At 31.8% G+C, this 23196-nt stretch overlaps 2 protein-coding genes and 1 long non-coding RNA gene across 6 annotated transcripts in view; 2 read left to right on the top strand and 1 right to left on the bottom strand.

The window, feature by feature from the left end:
- LOC114339639 (serine-rich adhesin for platelets) overlaps positions 1–23196 on the top strand; it is a 1513912-nt gene that overhangs the window by 1154074 nt on the left and 336642 nt on the right. The gene's annotated exons all lie outside the window — the stretch shown is intronic.
- On the top strand, positions 11706–14578 carry LOC126883469 (uncharacterized). Its single transcript, XR_007697665.1, has 2 exons — positions 11706–11995; positions 12047–14578. It is a non-coding gene; the product is annotated as an uncharacterized LOC126883469 (long non-coding RNA).
- LOC126883468 (uncharacterized) lies at positions 16424–19308 on the bottom strand. Its single transcript, XM_050649027.1, has 2 exons — positions 18522–19308; positions 16424–17719 (listed from the first exon to the last, which is right to left on the bottom strand). Exons 1-2 carry the CDS (start codon positions 19037–19039, stop codon positions 16795–16797), a joined length of 1443 nt encoding a protein of 480 aa, XP_050504984.1. The 5' UTR covers positions 19040–19308; the 3' UTR covers positions 16424–16794.

Below are 23196 nucleotides of genomic sequence, written 5' to 3'. Positions count from 1 at the left end.
CAACCTCCGTAGCGGAGATGGTACCTGAAGAAGAAGAAGAGCTCAAAGTGTCTATAAAACGGCTTTAATTCTGCTGTTAATTAAGTTCAAAACTTCATTCTGTAAAATTGCTTCTCATTCCTCTAGAAGAGCAATTTTAAGCTGACATAATCTAAGAGCAGCATGTATCCGGCTTCGACTACTTCTACCAAGCCTCTCCCAAACATGCTCGATGAGATTTAAATCCGGACTGTTATATACCGCTCACGTGGCTTTGGGGGTATAGCAGGGTAGTCTGCTATATCTAGGGCCAACGGTATACAAGGAAGGTAACAGGGCCAGTGCTACGCTTCAACCGCCTATTATTACCCCTGGTTTTACCCAAGATACTCAAGGAAGGTAACAGGGCCAGTGCTACGCTTCAACCGCCTATTATTACCCCTGGTTTTACCCAAGGTACTCATTTTATTCAGACTGAGTCGACCTGGGGCCTATAAACATTTAAAAATGTCTAGTTGTTCTTGCCGGCGGTAGGATTTGTCTACGGACTACCGGTACGCTAGCCTAGCACACTACCACTCGGCTACGCCGGCCCTTTTATATTACAAGTACAAACTTAAAATGAATTAGCGAAAATATACAAAAAACTTGTGGTTAACCTCAAAAACTATAAGGCGCTTAGGTGATGCAGGACTTTTTAACATCACTGTATATGAGTATAATAAGAAATGTTTTTACTAAGTTTTTGCAGTGTATGTAAATTTTTACGATTTAGCTCGAATGTAAATTTGATAAAATGGACCAAAAAGCACACATTGAACTTGCCATTTGAACTTAAACTACGACCCATAAAACGAAATGATTTTTTTCGAATTTCGTTCCACATGCACCATTCAGGAAATCCATTTGAGCTAAAGTGAATAGGGTTAAACTAGATTAAGGGCTGGGCTAAATATAATTGCCCGTTAATCCGCACCGCCCTACGGAATATTCCGCACTAACAGCTGGAAATTACCTTATTCGAATTATTACGAATCAACGCGTAAACATATTTAATCCTTTCAACCGTCACACCAAAATTGATATGGGGCGGATTTAAATTGTTGTGGAGAGAACTTTGTGTTTGCCAAATTTTGCGTCAGTAATACTTCATCCATATGTTATGCGAGTGAATCTTCCCTAATTACTGCTAGAAATCGAGCTACGAAGCCATTTCCTTATTTATGTCATATCACTTGGTGATAGTAAATCTTATTGTGATTTAAACCGGGAAATTTTCAAAAAGTTACAATTAATAGTTATTTATGAAACAGTTCGTGAAGTAAGCTTTTTACGAACGCACGAGATGTTTAGAGCACGAGCGACAACGGAGCGAATTTTGAGTTAAATTTCATTCGTTTCGGTCAAAATTTGCAAAAATGGGCCCTAAATAACCCCCCTATTTCGGCCCCCCTTTGAGATATATTTTTTAAAAGCTTAGTTTCTCGACAAAATTCTCTTAAACTTACTCATACCGAATTTCATTGAAATCGGTCCGGTAGTTTTTGCTGGGCGGTGACGACATACGTACGTACATACGTACGTACGTTCATACTTCCGACATGTTTTTTTTATTTGCTTTTTAGACTCAGGGGGACTCAAAACGTCAAAAAAAGTGAAATCTGAAAAAAATTTTTTGCACGATCCTATAACTTTATCTATTATACTATACTACGTATATAGTACGATAAAGTAAAAACTGTAACTCTTCGTCACTGGAATTCATTTCTATTCTACAATTTTTAGAACTTTGACATTTAAAAATTCTAACTTCTTTCAAACAACAAAACTGTCAACATTTTTGTTGTAATTTATTGCTCACGTATCATCACCATGACAACGCGATAGTTAAGGATATTTAATTATATGTAAGTGTGTCAAAAACAGTGCGAAAAAGTAAATCCCATTTAAAATACATTGTTACTTCACGCACACTTTAAATCCTTCAAGCACTGCTATCTATAATGACAGTTTCCACAAACTAAAAACTTATACATAATATGACATAGCGTAGATAAAATATATTTCCAATTTCCGTTTTCTGATGTTCTCCTGATTCGTGCATAGTCAAAGAAAACAAGACTGCAAGATTGAAAGCGGAAATTATTAATGTGTGAATATTCATAGAAGAAAAGAACGTTTGGTGCTTTTAAAATAAATTTTTAAACGAGACACAGGACACAGAAGCATTTATGCATTGTGAATGTATAAAATGTTTAGCTTACACAAATGGTAAAGTTTCATGGAACATGTATGTTTTTTGCATTGAAGAATGTGAGTTTGAAAAGCTAGAATTCTTTAATTATGGAGTCTCAATTAATGGAACTAGTGATAGAAGCATAGTAATCAATAAAAAAATCCAAGGCAGGAAATAGAACCTACCGGAAATGCAATAACTTCCTCAAAGGTAAGAAGTTTACTTATAATACTAAACTGCAAATTTACAGAGCAGCAATTAGACCAGTAATCACATGTGGTGCTGAAGTAATGTGTGTGACACAGAAAGATGAAAAAAGATTGAGGATCCTAGAGAAGAAAATGATTCGAAAGATAGTAGGCCCACTAAACTTAGCTAATAATGAATTAAGAAAACTGATAAACCACGAAGTAACAGAACTTTTTAAAGGAAATAGTCAAATTTATCAAGGAAGAGAGACTCAGATAGATGAGATATATAGAAAGAAGAAATCCAGAAGCCATTATCAAGAAAATTACCAAATGGAGACATGTATCAGGCAGACGCAAAACCAGATGGGAGAACCAGATAGTCGAGGATCTTAAGAAGATGGGAGTTAGAGAATGGGTAACCATAAGCAAAAACAGGAACGAATGGAGACAAATTGTAGAAGATACCAAGTCACACATAGTCCGTTATTTAACGGTAAAATATTGCAAAACCTCTAAATTTTAAAGAACCGCTTGGATTGACATGAAATTTGGCATACACATAGCTAACAAGTCAAAGAAAAAAAGTGATATTGTGCCGATATGTGCTTTTGCCCTGGGGGTGGTTTTCACCCCTTCTTGGGGGTGAAAAAAATTCGTCCAAAGAAAGTCAGGAAATGGATAAACTGGCTAATTTTAAGTAACTTTTGTTCTATAGAGTTTTTTCACTAAGTCAATACTTTTCGAGTTATTTGGCAGTGAATATGTTCATTTTTTCAACAAAATAACCACGCTTTTAGACGGTTTTTCGCAAATAACTCAAATAGTAAGTATTTTGTCGAAAAATATTCTTAGCAAAAATATAGCCTGTAAAAAAATTTAAAAAATGGTGTATTTATCACGTCTCTTCACCTAGTAGAAGCAGAGTTATAGCTAATGCCTAAATAACCAAATATGAAGCACATTTCGGGGAAAACTCATTACAAATTATTTAAAGTGTTTTAAAAAAGCTTCATTTTTGTTTTATAAAAAAAATTTCTAGCATCAAAATTAAACAAGTTACGCTCAAAATAAAGTTAGTCCCTTTTGGTTTTGGTAAAAAAATCGAGAAAATCACCCCCTAATTAGTATCTTAAATGAACTTAATCGTTACGACTTCACAAGTTTCTGGACTCGTGTATATATTGTTTATATGATCTGTAAGTTTCATCGGTTCAAAGTCCTTATTATTGAAAGGGCTGTAGTTAAAAGGGGTTGAACGAGTCACTGATCAAGAATGTATGCAAATTTAGAAACACCAAATCTTAATCAATTTTTGTCTAACAGAAAACCAAAAAAATACATGATATTCAGAAAAGCAAATCTGACTTTTTTGTTTTTCGAGATTTTTGGTATCTCTAACAATTTTTAAGTTATTTTGAAAAAAGTATATTTTTCAAAATTTAAATTTTTAAAAATTTTATTTTGAAACCAATTTTTTTCAAAAATAAGCACTTTGAATCGATGAAACTTACAGATCGTATAAACACGAAATAAGTAAATGATTTGTGTAGCAGCGGCAACGATTAATTTCATTTAAGTTGCTAATTAGGGGGTGGTCTTCCCGATTTTTTTTGCAAAAACAAAAGGGACCAACTTTATTTTAAGCGTAACTTGCTTAAATTTAATGCTAGAAACTGTTTGTAAAAACAGAAATAAAGCTTTTTTTAAACACTTTAAAAAAGTTATAATAGGTTTTCCCCAAAAAGTGCTTAATTTTTTGGATATTTCACGTCGAAATATTCTATTTGAAATTTGGTGAATATGAATCTATTTTTCATTGGCTATAACTCTGGTTTTACGAATTCCAGAGACCTAACGAGTACACCATTAGTTTTACTTTTTTATAGGCTATATTTTTAATAAGAACGTTTTTTTCGACAAAATACTTACGTTTTGAGTTATTTGCGAAAAACCGTCTAAAAATGTGGTTATTTTGTTGAAAATTGAACATATTCACTCGCAAATAACTCGAAAACTGTTGACTTGGCGAAAATGCTCTATAGAACAAAAGTTACTTAAAATTAGTCAGTTTACCCATTTCCGGACTTATTTTGGACATATATTTTTTCACCCCCAAGAGGATGTGAAATTCACCCCCAGGGCAAAAGCACACATCGGCACAATATCACTTTTTTTCTTTGACATGTAAGCTATACGTATGCCAAATTTTATGTCAATCCAAGCGGTTCTTTAAAATTTAGAGCAAAAACCGTGAAAGAATGGACTAACAATGAATCGTAAAACCAAAATGTTTAAGCGAACTGATTCACCGCACCAAGTGAATCGGAAGAGCCCAAAGAGGGCGACAATAAATCACCCCGCTAGGAATGTAGATACCAAGATGATGATCTACGTTTTTCGAAACTGCCACAACTTCAGCTACAAATTTGAGACCCTTATATACATAGACACCCTCAGTTGGCAAAAATTTTAAAGCTGTACACTTATTTATACAATAGTTATTGCAAAATTAATTTTTGTTGCAATTTACACAATTTTTCGCAATTATATTAACAATAAATGAGTATATCAAACTTCGTAATACGCCATTTTAAAGCTTTTTCCATACTCTCGTATGAAATAATATTAAAATAAATGTTTCACTGTTTTTCATTGGTTTTTAAAAAAAAGGAAAAATTGCCGTTTTTTGACACTAAATTGTTCATAAATAAAAATGGCAGCCAGATCCTACGCAGGAAATAGTTAAAATAATTTGCTCTTATAGGTATTACCTGTCGAAAAAACGCTTCAGTACCCTGGCTGTTGAAGTGTCATTGAGAAAATCTTGGACTATCACTATCATACACCTCACAGCATCTTTGAGGTCCTCCGCAACGGGCAAGCGTTCATAGCTAATTAGTCTTGATTCTTTTAGTTCTTGAAATGAAAAATCATCTGTATTATGTTGTATAAATTCAAAAACTCACCTATTGCCAGTTTGAACGCATGTAAATCTAACGTGCTCTGTTCAGGCGATTTTTTAAACGCTTTTATTTAGTTCAATGGTTTGCGTCAAATCTTTAGACGTTAATTTGACTGCCTTTTCTTCTAGTCTAAGAGCTAGTGAACCTTTCGACTAACGGTCGTCCTGTAAGGCTAGAAATTTGTCTAGTGATAATTCATAGCACATCAAGGCTAAAAACCATGACCTGGCAGGCCTCAGCGGTGCACGTGTATCTACCAGGTGAATCGAAAAGTGCAAATTTAGGGGGTAAAATAAACTTTCTCCTGTAAGGTTTAAATTTAAGTATGTGTTTGAGTAAGTCATTGAGAAGAAATGTGTACAATGACAGGCGATTCTGAAGAGCATAAGACCTTGCCAGGCGAGGGGAAAGATTAGGGGTTTTTCCTAAAATTATTCTTTTTGCATCGAACAAATTTTTTTTAAGTTTTTTGAATCATTTCAAACAGAAAAGGTCTTTAGTGATTTCTCTCTTAAGTTAATAGTTTTTGTTATATAAGCGATTGAAAATTTTGAAAATTGCGAAATCAACCATTTTTAACCCTAAATCGGACATTTATCTAAAAATTTCAATCTTGCCAAGGTACGTAGATATTCTTTAAGCATTGATTGATGAAATTCCGAAGAGTTTTTTGCAATAAAATATCGAAAACCCCTTTGTTTTACTAATTGCTGATCAAGCGGGCGCGGCACTGTAGTATAAGTGAGGACGTTTGAGTTTGCATAAATTCATTATCTCGAGAATAGGCAATTTTCAAGAGAAATCCTCAGACAGGTCGATTTTTATTTTTGAATTAGGACTTTTTGGTATATATATAATACTAGTGACGTCATCCATCTGGGCGTGATGACGTAATCGATGATTTTTTTAAATAAGAGTAGGGGTTGTGTGATAGCTCATTTGAAAGGTTATTTAATTTTCTATTCAGTAATATAAACATTAACATAATTATTTATACAGGATGTACAAAAAAAAATTTTTCTTCTATTTGTCAAATTTAATCAAAGTTAAGTTAATAAAAAAAATTTTTTTTGTACACCCTGTATAAATAATTATGTTAATATTTATATTACTGAATAGAGAATTAAATAACCTTTCAAGTGAGCTATCACACAACCCCTACTCTCATTTAAAAAAATCATCGATTACGTCATCACGCTCAGATGGATGACGTCACTAGTATTATATATATGCCAAAAAGTCCTAATTTAAAAATAAAAATCGACCTGTCTGAGGATTGCTCTTGAAATTTGCCCATTCTCGAGATAATGAATTTATGCCAACTCAAACGTCCTCACTTATACTACAGTGTCGCGCCCGCTTGATTAGCAATTAAAAAACAAATGGGTTTCCGATATTGTATTGCAAAAAACTCTTTGGGATTTCATCAATCAATGTTTAAAGAATATCTACCTACCTTGGCAACTTTGAAATTTTTAGATAAATGTCCGATTTAGGGTTAAAAATGGTCGATTTCGCAATTTTCAAAATTTTCAATTGCTTATATAACAAAAACTATTAATTTAAGAGAAAAATCACTAAAGACCTTTTCTGTTTGGAATGATTCAAAAAACTTAAAAAAAATTTGTTGGATGCAAAAAAAAAATAATTTTAGGAAAAACCCCTAATCTTTCCCCTCGCCTGGCAAGGTCTTATGCTCTTCAGAATCGCCTGTCATTGTACACATTTCTTCTAAATGACTTACTCAAACACATACTTAAATTTAAACCTTACAGGAGAAAGTTTATTTTACCCTCTAAATTTGCACTTTTCGATTCACCTGGTAGATACACGTGCACCGCTGAGACCTGCCAGGTCATGGTTTTTAGCCTTGGTATGCTATGAATTATCACTAGAAAAATTTCTAGCCTTACAGGACGACCGTTAGTCGGAGGGTTCACTAGCTCTTAGACTATTCAATGCAAATGAATGAAAATTTGCAGACATATAGACTAAGAGCCGCTATAGGTGAAATTTCTTAATCATTTTAGGCACGATGGGACCCTATAACTTAAATAGTAGAACCTAAAAGAAAACGTTTGAACACTGTGCCGTCACTTTTCAGTGGCACATGCGTCGACAGTGGCGCATCAAACTTTCCACTTATGGACGGGATAAATAAATTAAAAGTTAACAGAACTTACTAACAGAATTTATTTTTTTATTTCTTTAAGCTCTATGTGATTAACACATAGGATTCATCGTGATTTTAACCCACCACCCCCTTCCCCCTGCCCCCACCATCAAAAACTTCATTTTTCGTTTTTATTTTTTTTTGGTGGGATGCAATCAATTTTAAAATTTCAAAAATTGAGGCTTTTATAAAACATGCCTATTTTTTATAGACCCATAGGTAGAGTGTACATAACCTCAAAAAATTAAAAGGATTTTTTTTCCAAAAAAGCGTATAACTTTTTTTGAGGAATAGCTGCCGGTCTAATTTTTTCTTAATCTTTTGTGTTTTATCAAACACTATATTTTAAAGTTTTTTCAGATTTTTCCGTAAGTCTCCCCACCTTCAAAAATCCGAAAAACTGTTTTTTTGGGGGGTTTTGGGGGATTTTCCCTATTTTATAGACTTCATAATATATCAAATCAATTTTGTTTTTATAGGTTATATGTAACTTGAAGTAACTGAGTTCTTTAGAATATTTAAAAATCAGAAAAACACGTTCAAACCCCCAAAACCCCCTTAAAAAACAGTTTTTTGGATTTTTGAAGATGACCAAGGTTACAGAAAAATCTGAAAAAAATTAGAAATATAGTGTTTGATAAAATACACAAGACTAAGAAAAAATTAGATCTGCAGCTATCCCCAAAAAAAGTTATATACTTTTTTTCAAAAAAAAAAAATTTTTTTAAATTTTTTTGAGGTTATGTACACTCAACCTACAGGTCTATAAAAAATAGACGTGTTTTACAAAACCCTTAACTATGTATGTAAATTTTTTGAAATTTTAAAATTGATTGCATCCCACCAAAAAAAAAATAAAATCGAAAAATAAAGTTTTTGATGGTGGGGGCAGGGAGAAGGGGGTGGTGCACATAATCACATAAAACTTAAAAAAATTAAAAAAATTAAATTCTGGTAATTAGGGAGGGTATTTTTTAATTTACGTATCCCGTCCATAAGTGGAAAGTTTGATGCGCCACTGTAGACGCATGTGCCACTGAAAAGTGACAGCACAGTGTTCAATCGTTTTCTTTTAGGTTCTACTATTTAAGTTATAGGGTCCCATCGTGCCTAAAATGATTAAGAATTTTCACCTATAGCGGTTCTTAGTCTAATATGCATTCGCGGCAACAATACACGAATAGTCAATAAAAATTTTTTTTTCATGTTTATTAATTGTTTAAATAAAAAAAAACTATTTTAATGGAAACCGCTTAAATTCTCTTGTTTTTTACAATGTAAAAACTTGAAACTTTTACGGATTGTATAGCTAATGATATGAACAATACATAATTTCACTTTTTACGTTAATTGTTTATGTTATGCTTCATTAATAAACAATAAAGTTTCAAATTTTTTGCCGATTCCGACTACTTTTCATGTTAGAACATCATTATGTTTTATACATATTTTAATAAACATGACAATATATTTTAATGTTTGAAAAGTGTAAGACTAAAAAGTAAAAAAATAAAAGAATATGAAAAAAAAAATTTTTAAGAAACGCTTTTCTTTAGTTATGAGTAATGACTAAAATTAAAAATATTATAAAAAAATCAACTAAAAAGCAAAAAATAAAAAAAAAATTGAAAAAATCTAACACATTCGTTAAAGAAAAGCGTGGGGCGAAAACCGTTTATTCGATGAACACGCGCCACGTTTTTCTTTGACGGATGTGTTAGATTTTTTCAATTTTTTTTTATTTTTTGCTTTTTAGTTGATTTTTTTATAATATGTTTAATTTTAGTCTCTCGTAACTAAAGAAAAGCGTTTCTTAAAAAAATTGTTTTTCATATTTTTTTATTTTAAGTTTATTTCATATTAAAGCCAAGCATTCAATAAAACAGAGTCAAAAAATGTTCAATAACTCTTACTGGTCACTTCTTGTTTTATGGTAACTACTACACATAGATATTAATCTATTGTTTAAATCAACCCTTCCCATGTTATCGTTGTCGTGTGGAGTAAAAGGAGAGAAGTTTGTAATTAACTCATTATCCTTTTTCAGTTATTATTGAAACCTCTTTGTTGTAAGGCTCCTCTACTAGATGACCTACGAATGCCTCTTCTACCATTACCTCGACCTCTTTGATTAGGTGTATTTTTATAACTGAAGAGGTAAGCGAAATGTCAAGAACAGTTGTTCATTTGCTATTTCTTTCACTACCATTATCATTATCCTTTAATATTATGCGAAATATATTATCTTATAATTAGTTTATTTTATTGACTAAACGTTTAGGAAAAGTAACTAAAACTATTGTTAGTAAAACTAACAATATTGTAGTGAAGTAAGTGAAGCTATTTATTTGTAGCATTTATGTAATTTTATTAACGTTTCGACTACCACTTCGGACGTCGTTGTCAAAATACAAAAAAAATAATAAAATAATAATAGGAATATTTAAAAACGCCAATCATTTTAAACACTTTTTCCACCCACCTCTACCGAAAGTATACTTTTCCGGACCTGATTGTAGGGAGCAAAGTTGTACTTTGCTCCCAAAAGTAAAAGTGACGTCATGGTATTTCATTCATGAAATATAACTTATTAACGCCCTGTACAATACCTATTTTCTGTTACGTAAGTATCTATACATTTTAACGTTTATTTATAGAACACCTTGTATTTTGCAGAATGGTAAAAAACAGTAAATTGTTATTTTGATTTAACAATGTTTACATTAATAATTTGACTTATATTTGACAGTTGACAGTTATATTGTACCTACTTCTTAGTTTTAGTTCTAATAAATTTTGTTGGTTAGTTACATAAATAAAGTAAAAATGAGAAAATTACTTGTTATTTGAGGAAGGTGGAAAAACCATATGTATAACATGGGAGTAAAGTGCCTTTTCCTCCTTTGAATGATTACTGCCCTTCGCTACGCGTCGGGCAGTAAACTTCATTCTCGGGAGGAAAAATTCCTCCCTTGTTATACAAATAGCTATTTTTCCAACTGATTTATGTTCGTCCTGTAAAACAAGAAATAAAAAATTAAGCATTTTAGTCAAAATGTCACAAAGTGTAGGGTGTTTTGTACTTTGAAATTGTTTGAAAATTTAGATTAAAAAAAAAACGTCGCCCGCACGCACAATGGTCGTAGGTCAACCGAGAGTACTGTAGAAAATAGGAGAATTATTGATAGCTGGCCAGTGCCATAGATGAATAGGTAGATGACATAAAACAATAGCCGGAACAAAATAGAAGTATGTTGCTTAGGATAGAGATCTATGGAAGGAGCTGGCAGTATGTCTAAAAATGGACGATAGAATTCTAAGAAAAATAAGAAGAATCAGAATCTGAGAATAATTAAATTAAATGCGTACGAATGTTAATAACAGACCATAGCGCATTTCAGTTTATTTAGTTTAAAAATCGATTTCAGCATTGATTATACCAAATGCAACATCAAAAATTATTATAGGGCACGCTACTGGTTTCTTGCAATTATCCAGCTAGAGGGAGCTGAGCTCTACTTTTGGCCCTCACGTCTACCAACCCAATTAATAGCCAACTCGTTAGCGGCGCAGGTTGAACCCACTGATGAATTTGCTAATCAAGAACAATTTCAATTTATATTGTTGGCAAGTCTGATGGCGAAAACTACTGCTAACTTGTTAACCGATTTCCGTTTTCTGATGTTCTCCTGATTCGTGCATAGTCCAAGAAAACAAGACTGCAAGATTGAAAGCGGAAATTATTAATGTGTGAATATTCATGGAAATAAAGAACGTTTGGTGCTTTTAAAATAAACTTTTAAACGAGGTAAATGGGTATTTATGCATTGCGAAAGTACAAAATATTTAGCTTAAGGCCGCAGTTACATTTACGAGTACTCGGATCCCAGTAGCTCGGATCCGAGTTACTATAGTTTATTTTTTTACCAAGAGGAGTAAACTAAGAAGACAGATTCACACCCAAGAAAAGTCACCAAATTCATCTTCTTTTTTCGTTGATTATGTCGGCTTTACGGTAATTCAGTAATCACGATCGGAGAACCTCACACGTCGATTGTCACAAGTATGCAAGCCAAGAACGAGAGTAAATAAGAAGAACACGTCGATTCTAACCTCACTCTCACTATGCTTGTTGTTGGTTTGTTTGAATATTTTTTTCCAATTTATGTACTTCCAATAATATGTAGGTATATATTTCTTTTGTTTTTCAAATTACAATAAAAAATGTTGGATTGGTATGAAGAAGTTGAAGAATTTTTAGAGTTTATTTCTTATATTGTAGAAGAAAATCGCCCGGAAAGTATACGAAAGCCATGTGATAAAATTATATCAAATCCAATGGAATTTTACAATATTGAATTTCATCAGTTGCAATAACTTAAACAACAAAGATTTTATGCTACTTTATAGGAATATAACCAGTTTTTATGAAGTTGTCCATTTCAAATTACAGGTACAGACTTACGTTTGTTATTCAGGCCCTTATTACATAAATGAATTGTAGCTCTTTCATGTTCTAGAAGCGAGATTATGAATGTTGTTGGTTGTTGGTGAACAACAAGGTCAACAGGGTCAAGTTATGTTAGCTTAATATTTGATCTAAGTGCATTAAGAGGTATCATGAGAAAGAGTGAAATTCCAGGATTATTAATTGACAATAGTAGATATGCATGCAAATACTATCTATTTACTTCAGTATTACAGCCAGGTATTTATTGATAATTGGCCTAAATAAATAGTAGGTTATTTGATAGATAAATATACTAAAATCACAATAAAGATGCTTCTTCTTTTTGTAGTGCCTATCTGTTTCGGATGTTGACGACCATCATGACAATCTATACTTTGCACACTGCTGCTCTAAAAAGATTTGTGGTTGTTGTGTTGAAGCACGTACGTAGATTTTTCAGCCAGGAAATCCTTTGCCTTCCTGGTCCCCGTTTTCCTTCTACTTATCCTTGAAAGATTAGTTGCAGCAGTCAATATATTTTACTTTTCCTCATGATGTGACCGAGGTATTCGATTTTGGCTGTTTTTATTGTGATTATTAGCTCTTTTTCTTTTTGCATTCTCAGCAAAACACTCTGATTAGTAATGTGGTTATTATAAGATATCTTCAGGATTCGATGATAAAGCCACATTTCAAAAGCCTCAATATACTTGCAGGTGCCATCTGTGAGAGTCCACAACTCAAGTCCATACAACAGTACACTAAAGATATAACATCATAGTAACCTGATTTTTATGGGTATCGACAAATCATGACATTTGAATAACTTAGCCATTGCTTGAAATGTAGATCTTGCTTTCTCTATCCTACATTTGATTTCTATGGAATGATCCCAATCTTCATTGACGTTCGTACCAAGGTAGGTGTATGTATTTACTCTTTCTATTTGTTGACCGTTCACACTGATTCGTCTAAATTGCTGTTCCTTCTTAGAGATCATCATACATTCTGTTTTCTTAGTGTTTAGTGAAAGTCTGCATCACTGATTGACTTCTGCGATTCTGTTCAATAAATATGCACCAGAAATAAACAAACCAAGACACTTAAATGTTACGAGGAGTACTCCCTAATCATGATTTATACAAAAAATATATAAACCTTGTAAATCAGGATTTGGGATTTACAATGTACTTATATAAATTGTAAATTATTATTTAGGAGTGCACCTCGTAACATTCAATGTTTCTTGGTTTATTTATTTCTAATGCATCTTTATTGTGATTGTAGTAAGTATAATATATAGGTATATATGTATATCTTTTTAGGTAATGATCAAGAAAATAGATACAATAGTGCACATGTAAGAACAAGAAATGTTGCCAAAAAGCTATTTGGAACCTGGAAAAAACAGTTTCCATGTCTTCAAAAGGTCTACAAACCGAATTAAATACATACCTTGCAATATGTGCTACAACAGTACCTTATAAGTTATAATCTGGGTGCAAGAGAAAATCATGATGGTGATGATGATTTTGTAGAAAATCTTGATTTGTCAGTAAATGGAAATGTTAATGATGTGGAACAATGTTTAAATTTTAGGAGGCATTTTTATCGACAATATTTTGCATGAGAATGAGAATACATTATTGAATACTTGTAATATATTAAATGTTTTTTTTTAATATTTAATGGGTCGTCTTTCTTTGGGATTTTTTGCCTATTATTTCTCAAATATCATGATCATTGGCTTGACAACTCTTTTTGTTTGAGTTTTGGTCCCTTCAGGAATACTTACTTCTCCATTCTAATCTATTTGAAGATTTTGATTTTTTGTTCTTCCAATTTTTTATTTTTAAAATTTCAATGTCTTATCCTATTTGTTCCTTGCCTATATGTAATCTTTGGTCTTCCTCCTGTTAATGTCCAGCTGATATTTCTTTGTTTATTTTGGAAAATATTTCATGTTCTTCCATCTTTCCTCTTATTATGTGCTCCTATTTTGATGAATGTTAGTATATAGATTCTGGTATGTCCTGTATAGTTCAAACTTATATCTTCTTCTCAATTTCCCTTTTTTTTTTCTTCTTTGTATATGTGTCAAGATTCTTCTGCCTAAGTAACCAATTGGTCGTCTTCACTTTAAGTAAGTAACCAGATTTCAGATTCATATGTAAATACTGGTTGTATTAAGGTTTTGTGCAATTGACATTTAGTTTTTCTTGTAATATCTTATCTTGGTTGTTTGATCGAGCCCTGGTAACTTTAATTGGCTATGAACTGTTTTTATTGCTATGTTAGATGCTATTTAGCCTGATTTCAGTGCTTTGTTATTGTTTATTTTATCTACTTGTCTACTGCTAGTCTATTATTGTACTTTCACTATATATGTTTTGAATTTATATAGTAATCTGTCTTTCTCTTCTATCTATATTCCACTAGAATTTGTTTATTTATTCTGAGAATACATTATTGCATCCTTGTATAATGTGAGATATATGTAGTTTCTTTTTTAGTTTACTTCTCAACATGTATTTTTTATATTTGATGTTAAAATAAATGAGTACGAGTTTTTCTCCTTTTAAATAAGTGTTTATTTGACAAAGCAATATAAAATTAATTACACATGTAAACAACAATACATAATATACTATTTATGCAGATGACATAGTCCTCTTAACAAATAAAAAAAGTGAAGCTGTTTAGGAATTTGAAAGGTGAAGTAATAAAATTACTTTTACATCAATTTCGAAAAGTAATATTACCCCTCGTCAATTTAGATAGTTGCAAGTGTTAAGTAATGGTAGCTATAAAATTTGGTCTGATACATATTAAGTATTTTAGGATATATATAAAAACAAAATAAGTAATAAAATAATGATAGTACTCATCTCAGAATAAAATTTAATCAACGCTGAGGTACCTGCATAAAAGTACACAAGAATACAACTATTACATTACATTACAACTGTTTCAAAATGTTGGGCTGATAACAATATTACCAATTCGTGACAGGATTTTATGGAAGGATATTCGTTTGGTTTGAACCCACCTATTGGAAAAGGTAGACTAATAATTATTCATATTGGATCTGAAAGAGGATTTATAAATGGTGGTTTATTAAAATTTACTACAAGATCCACTGAAGATTATCATGAGGAAATAGAGCTATTTCAAGAATATTTCTTTCAGATGGTTAGTAACATACCACAAAATTCTGTCATAGTAATGGATAATGCTAGTAACCATTCTCGTTTAATTGAAAAACTACCGACTTTGGATTTATGTAGGCATTAGATACTTAATTAGTTGAAATGAAAAGAGGTGACATTTAGCGTTCAACAACACAAACAAAAGTATAAAAATATGTAATCGATGAAAAAGCTAAAGATGGCGGAATAACTGTACTTCGTTTATCCTCATATAATTGTCAACTTAACTACCCTAAAGAGTTCATATGGGCACAAGTAAAGGGTGACGTAGCTAGAAACAACAATGCATACAACTTAGTTGATGTGAGAAGAATTTTACAGGAAACTATCGAAAGCCACTGCAGAAAATTGGAAACTATGTACATTATAGAGCATGCAAAAAAGGAGGAAGAAAAGTTATGGAACTTAGATTTCGTAGTTGACGAATGCTTATTAGAAACCAATTGTCATTGCACCAAACAACAAAACTTCAAAGGATGATCATAAACAAAGGAGAACAGAATATAGCAAATTCAAATATTTGGGAGTGACAATAATTGATAAAGGGGAAGATGAAAAATAAATAGAAAAGATACTACTAAAAGGAAGCAGAGCAATGGGATAATGAAAGTTACTTGACCAGTGGCATTGTATGCTTGTTACACTTGGACAATGAATAAGAAAGATGAAATGAAAATATGACATCTAGAAAACGAAAGTACTGCAGGGAATTTTTAGTGGAGTTAGGAGTGGAAAAAGAATAACAAATAATATGGAAAGTCAGACCAGAAATATCATGAACGATGTGGTTCAAAGTAATAAGCAGATTTGGATGGTAGGTATAAAAGTGCAGATTTGGATGGTAGGTATAGAAGTGCAGAATTGGAGGGAGAGAGTTAATGGCCAGCAGAGATAGAGAGTATTTTTTTGTGGCATCTGATGCAATTTACTATTTTAGGTGGGAATAAAGCCACAATTTTAGTTTGCAATTAAATTTATTTTTGATTTCGATATGTTTCGATTTCCACTTCGCAAGTCGTTATCAAAATGCAAAACATTTTGTTTTTGGTGCTTGGTAAAAAAAACTTCTAATTTAATTTTATCTGACTCATTTATATTAACAATTGAGGCCATGAGAGACAGAGTGGCCTAACTGATATTTACATTCAAAGAAAATGATAAGAAACTAACAATGTTCGACTGTTTTAGTAATTGTATGTTGATACAATTACTAAAACAATGGAACATTGTTAGCTTCTGATCATTTTCTTTGATTATGTAAAGTAATTTAAATATCAGTTAGGCCTCTCATGGCCTCAGTTCAGACATTATATTATCCATTTTAAAGTGAATAACTTTAAATAAACGATGTTGCCAATACTTATCTATGAGTTGCGTTCCTGGGACGACTTTATTGAAAGATAGTTCATTCGAAAACATAAAATCAACTTAAGAATATCCATCAAAAAAATCATACCATGTGATTTGTTTTTAAAAATTTAAATCTCAAATAAATTTAACTTTAAACTTAAATTGTGGTTAAAATTCAAATAAATCAAAATTACATTGAAGCGAAGTTCCTGAGAAGATGAATAAATTGTATTGAACATACAATTATTCATCTTCTGAGGAACTGGTGTCACTGTCATCATTGCCAATTGAAATTATTAGTGGTTCTATGACACTATCCATGATACCATCTAGTTTACACATTTTTTCCTCTACTTTCAGGATGTGCTTAACACAATTTTGCCAATGTGTTGGAGTTACATTGTCCAGAGCTTGTAACAGTAGATTTTTTACTTCTTTCAGTTTATATGTTGTGTTTTTTAATGCCACTTCATTTTTCACTTGAGCCCAAATTTTCTCAATGGGATTCAACTCACAATGATATGGAGGCAACCGCAGTACAATTTGACCATTTTCTTTAGCCATCTCATCAGTTACATACATATTATACTCATTTTTATTTAATCGTATCAGGTGTAATAATTCTGACCTAACCATCTCCAAATTGAAAGGAATATTTTTTACTTTTAACCATTCCTGCATGTCTTTCTTTTTTGATGATGTTGTCGGAATTTTTTCTAATTTTCGGCTGTGGTATGCTGCATTATCCATTACAATAACAGCGTTTTTTGGTAATTTTTGCAGGATATTACTAAACCAATTTTCGAAAACAGATGCATTCATTTCTTCATGGTAATCTTCTGTCTTTCTTCCCTCAAAAAGTAAAAGTCCTTCATTAACAAAACCTAACTCTGATCCAATATGTAAAACTATGAGGCGTTTTCCTTTTCCTGATGGATTTTTCAAACCAGTAGACAACCCCTCAATAAAAGCCTGTCTACGGTTTTTTATATCGGTGTCTACCCACACTTTCTCTTTGGTGTGACCTTCATTTACCCATGTTTCGTCAAGGTAATAAATTGGTTTACCTTGACTTCTGTATTCTTTTATAGAAGTTAGGTAACGACGTCTCCATCTTATGATATCATCACGTTCGATAAGATGACTTCTTCGACTTCTCTTCAAGTACCTACAAAATAATAAAATGTATATTTTGACCTTACCTTTATCTTTCTCCATACAAATTTTCATGTTTAAAACACTCATAAAATAGGTATATTATTATAATAAAAACAATTGATATTCCGCGATTATTTGGTATAAAAATACAAAAAAATCTATGAAATTCACCTTTCTTCAACCTAGATTCACCCTTCTTAAGTTCAAAATCGGTATATATAAAAAAATGCATTTTCTCGACTTCCAATCGAGCAATTTTCTTCATTTTTTTTTTAATCTGAGGTAACTCGAGTAGAGCCACCTAAATAGTGCATAATTAAATCCAAAATATGCTTTAGTTTTGTTATAATAAATTAATTTATTTATAACAAAATAAAACCACATTTTTTCCTATGTTGTAGAATGTTTTTTAGAAAAACTTACCACATGTGTACCTTTTTAACGTTATAAATACAAATATTCTTATTTGAATGTTGTCTAATTCTTTAGACAATCTTTGTTTAAACAAATTAAAAATTTTTGTTGATTTTTTTACCGGGCGGGGACTGATCGGTTTTAGCGTCTCTGATTTCGCTTCAGAAGAATATATGTCATCTGTGTTTATATTTCCTTGATGAAATAAAGACTATTTAATTAAATAAAGATTGTTTAAATAATTATACAGCTTTCAAATGAAACAATTTGCATTTAGAGCGTCTACAACATAGGAAAAAATATCCTCTAATTTATTGCCTAACCCAGACATAATATGAATATTTTTTGGGTTGCACTTATTATTTACTATTAATTGTGGCTAACCCATATTTACTTACTTAAAATTTATTTGCTTCAAGAATTTATATAATGTTGAACGACACATGTTTGGAAGATCTGGGCGGTTGTTAAATTCACTTAAAATTTTATTTAAAGTGGGCATTTCGTTCTTGAAAAAGAAGCTGTGTACTATCTGTCGTACAGATGTTTTAACTTTTTCGTCATATCTTGAAAGTACAGCAGGTCTACCGCTAATATTTTTAGGACATCTTACAGTTCCAGTTTGCTTATATTCCTTAATGGTTCTATAAATCGTTGAATTCGCAACACCTAAAATTAGAACATTACTTAGTAAGTCTTTGATTTTAACAATCGGTATTCTGAAAAACTTACCTGTTGCCTGCTTTATTTTTGCTACCATGGCTGTTATTTTCATTCCAGGATCATCAATTTTTATTTGTTTGTACATATTTATAATGAATTGTTTTTCATTTGATGATAAATGTCTACCCAAATTCACTCCGCGTTTTTTAGGTGGAGAAGGGCAATTACCACTAGTACTCGGCATTGAATCCATATTTTTATCGTAATGACACTAATATGACGCTAAATAGTTCTAAAAAGAACTGTTTTTTTATATAAATGCAGACGAAAAATCAAAAAATTATAGGAATAACGCAAAAACACAAAAACTCGATATAATTTTTGAATTTTAAATAATAGTGTCAATTTGAGAAATGTCAATGTCATAATTTAGTGGAGTAAACTCGCCTGCCGTTGGACCAATTAGAAACAAGCATTACGGCGCGGTAAATTTGAATCACTCCTCTTGGTAAAAAAACAAACAATAGTAGAACTGCAATCATTTACATTGATTACGAGTGATTCTTTTACTTTTTCTTCACTTTAAATGTAGAAATATTCATTATATCTGCAATAGCTTGATATGCATTATTTATTTTGTTGATATAGCGATATTCCTTGAGTTTACATTCCACAGTAGGGATGGCGGTTTTTGACAAAACACCGGTTTTCGGTTATAACGGTTTTTTTTTTGCTTACGGTTTAACCTAGCGGTTATAACCGGCCAAAAAAACGGTTTTTGGAAAAACCGGTTTTCGGTTTTTTTAATCAAATAGGTTACAAAGTTACATTTACAATACACTTTAGTTTGCGATACTACATTCGACTCGATATCAGTATGATCAAATTTAGTACATACTATCGAAAGAACATGTATTACTTCTAACACGTTTGTATATTTGTAGAATAGGTACATTTTAACTCATTTAATACTTCCTGTATGAGTGTATCGTTTTGAAAACGTAGCGAAATTCTTGGAGATTCGTATTCGTAATCAGTAATTCGATTCATAGTCAGAGCATTATTTTTGGTAATCAGAAAAGGTCATTCACCCACTTTCAATGCCAAGAGTTAAGTGTGAAAAATAGATGATGTTTGCGTCTAATTCAACCAGATCACTTCTTATGTAAATATTATGATTACAAATACCTTTTCAAGGAAATATTATAATAAAACTTAATAATTGTTTCTGGCTGATGTGAGATTGCACTTTCAGTTTGCTTCTGTATTTTATAAAATAAAATAAAATTTGAATTATGGTTTTGTTTGGAATAATTACTTGAGAATAATAAATTATAATTGGGATCCAAGATAATACCTAACCTAATCCTAATCACCGTAAAAACCTAATAACCGGTTTTTAGTTTAAAAAGCAAAAACCGGTTATAACCGGGACAAAAAAAAAACCGGTAAAACCGGTTATTGCGAAGTAAGAAAACCGGTTTTAGGTTTAAACCGGTAGGTTTTTCCCATCCCTATTCCACAGACATTCAGACGATCGGTAAAAATCAACAGACTGTCCCATCTGTTCTCCAGAAAATCTCAGTTCCGCCATTTTCTATTTGTAAATTACACATTATACATGTATTTGCAAAAACTTTAGTGCATATGTCCGGTCTCTAGTTATTAGTTAGAGCTCGGGAAATGTGCAAAATGCATATTTGCATATTTTGGATAAATTGTATAAATGCATATGCATTTATTAAAAGTGCATATTTTCAGATATATCGCAATATAGACAAACATCTGAAGACACAAATTTATAAAAAATTTATAAAGTAGGAAAAATGAAAGAATACCCATGAACGAACATATAAAACACTCTGTATTTTCCTGTCACCGTAAGAAATTGGCCAGCGCAAATACATGTAATAATTATTATTACATGTACTTGCGCTGGGCAATTTTCTTTGTGACACGGTGACAGGAAAATACAGCGTGTTTTATGTGTTCGTTCATGGGTATTCTTTCATTTTTCCGACTGTATATAGTTTCAACTGTAAAAATAACATAATAAAGAATGATGATGATGATGATGAATATAAAGAATAAATAATATAATGATGTAGGTAAATAATAGCAATTTCAATAAATATTTTTTGTGATTTTAGCATAAAATTAATAGTATGGTGTAGTTAGACCCAAACCCAGACATCCAAAGTGAAAGTTATCCTCCAACACCAAATTGTTCTATACGGTCCACATAATGTTCAGAAAAAAGTCACACCATTTTGAGCGTCGGGTTTGGGGGGGAGAGGGGGGAGAAATCTGCAAATTCGTAGTTTTTTAGGTTTTTCGTCAATATTTCTAAAACTAAGAGGTTTAGCATGAACAACCCTCTACACAAAATTGTTCTGCATTAAATTTGAAATAAAAAGGTCCTATGCATAATCCTTCTAAAATGAACGGTTCCAAAGTTACGGAGGTAGAATAGTATAATTGGTCAAAAAAAAAGCCTAACCCAGACATCCAAAGTAAAAGTTTTCCTTTAACACCAAATTATTCTATATGGTCCACATATTGTTCAGTAAAAAGTTACACCATTTTGAGCGTCCGGTTTGGGGGGGGGGGGGGGAGATGGGGGAGAAGTCGGCAAATTCGTAGTTTTTTTAGGTTTTTCGTCAATATTTCTAAAACTATGCTTTAGAGTAAGGAATGTTCTATAGAAAAATGTTCTACATAAAATTTAAAACAAAAAAGTTTCTATACATAATTGTTATAGAATCAACGATTCCATAGTTACGGAGGGTGAAAAGTGGAGGTTTTCGATACTTTTTATATTCACCGATTTCTCCCCCACTCCCCCCAAACCCGACGCTCAAAATGGTGTGACTTTTTTCTGAACATTACGTGGACCGTATACAACAATTTGGTGTTGGAGGATAACTTTCACTTTGGATGTCTGGGTTTTTGGTATAGTTATATCATAAATATTGCCCAAAAAATATAAAAAGTATCGAAAACCTCGACTTTTCACCCTCCATAACTCAGGAACCGTTGATTTCATAAAAATTATGTATAAAACATTTTTTGTTTTAAATTTCATGTAGAACATTTTTGTATATAACATTGTTTACAATAAAGCATAGTTTTAGAAATATTGACGAAAAACGTGAAAAAACTAATAATTTAGCGGCTTCTCTCCCATTTCCCTCCCCAACCGGACGCTCAAAATGGTATAACTTTTTACTGAACAATATGTGGACCATTATAGGACATTTTGGTGTTGGAGGAAAACTTTTACTTTGGATGTTTGGGTTAGGCCTTCTTTGGACCAGTTATACTATACTACCTCCGTAACTTTGAAACCATTCATTTTAGAAAGATTATGCATAGGGCCTTTTTTATTTCAAATTTAATGTAGAACAATTTTGTATAGAAGGTTGTTCATGCTAAACCGGATAGTTTTAGAAATATTGGCGAAAAAACTTAAAAAACTACGAATTTACCGATTTATCCCCCCTCTCCCCCCCAAACCCGACGCTCAAAATGGTGTGACTTTTTTCTGGACATTGTGTGGACCATATAGAACAATTTGGTGTTAAAGGATAACTTTCACTTTGGATGTCTGGTTTATGCCATCTTTTGGATCAACTATATTATACTATAATAATTAACGAAACACTTTCAGCCTTATTAATAAAAATTGCTTAGTCCAACGTTAGTCTCGGACTACTTAGTCCGAGATTAAGCGAGTACTAACTTCATTTTAAAATTGTCATTAATAAACACGGACTAAGCTGGGACTAACTAAACCTTCCTTAGTCCTAGTTACAACAAATTTATGTTGGCAACCCTTGCGAAAAAGAAGAGAAATGGAGAGAATTTTGCGAAAAAGAAGAAAATGTAGAGGATTTAACCTCTCTTTCCTCTAATAAAGCGAACAGCTGTTCGGTCGGTGCCATTTCTGCATAAATTTTAATTAATTTTTGTTGGACTTCCTTCTGAGAAGGTGCTACCTGATGTTTTATATTTTATATTATTGTAATTATTGTTTTGTATTTCATATTAACTGCTGTACCTTTTGAAAATCGGCATTTGACTTTAAATTTACCTTCTAATTCCTCTAAACTAAAGATGTTTTTATAATTTTGTATATTTTGATGTGACTCACAAGAGGAATATCGTTCCGCTGATTTCTATCCTCATTTAATTTGTCTATTAATTATCTTAAATCATTAATAAAATAATATCTCTCCATTATCAATAATAACATAAAAATGTTATTATATATTTATTATACAAGCAAGCAAAAGCAAATAATGCATTTAGCAAGTTTGTAAGGTTATGAATACAAAATGTCAAGTTAGTCTCGGTTTAAACCTACTATGACCTCGGATTAAATTTTAGTCCGAGACTAGAGAGGGTTTA

This window comes from Diabrotica virgifera, chromosome 4, assembly GCF_917563875.1.
Source record: "Diabrotica virgifera virgifera chromosome 4, PGI_DIABVI_V3a".
NCBI lineage: Eukaryota > Metazoa > Arthropoda > Insecta > Coleoptera > Chrysomelidae > Diabrotica > Diabrotica virgifera.
Note: the sequence above shows the minus strand (reverse complement) of the source record. Positions and strands in the feature narration are given on the sequence as shown.

Coding starts and splice junctions, on each gene's coding strand:
- LOC126883468 (XM_050649027.1), bottom strand. CDS start 19,039: ATGGATTCAATGCCGAGTACTAGTGGTAATTGCCCTTCTCCACCTAAA. Junction 17,720..18,521: donor TTGAAGCAAATAAATTTTAA/GTAAGTAAATAT, acceptor ATTATTTTGTAG/GTACTTGAAGAGAAGTCGAA.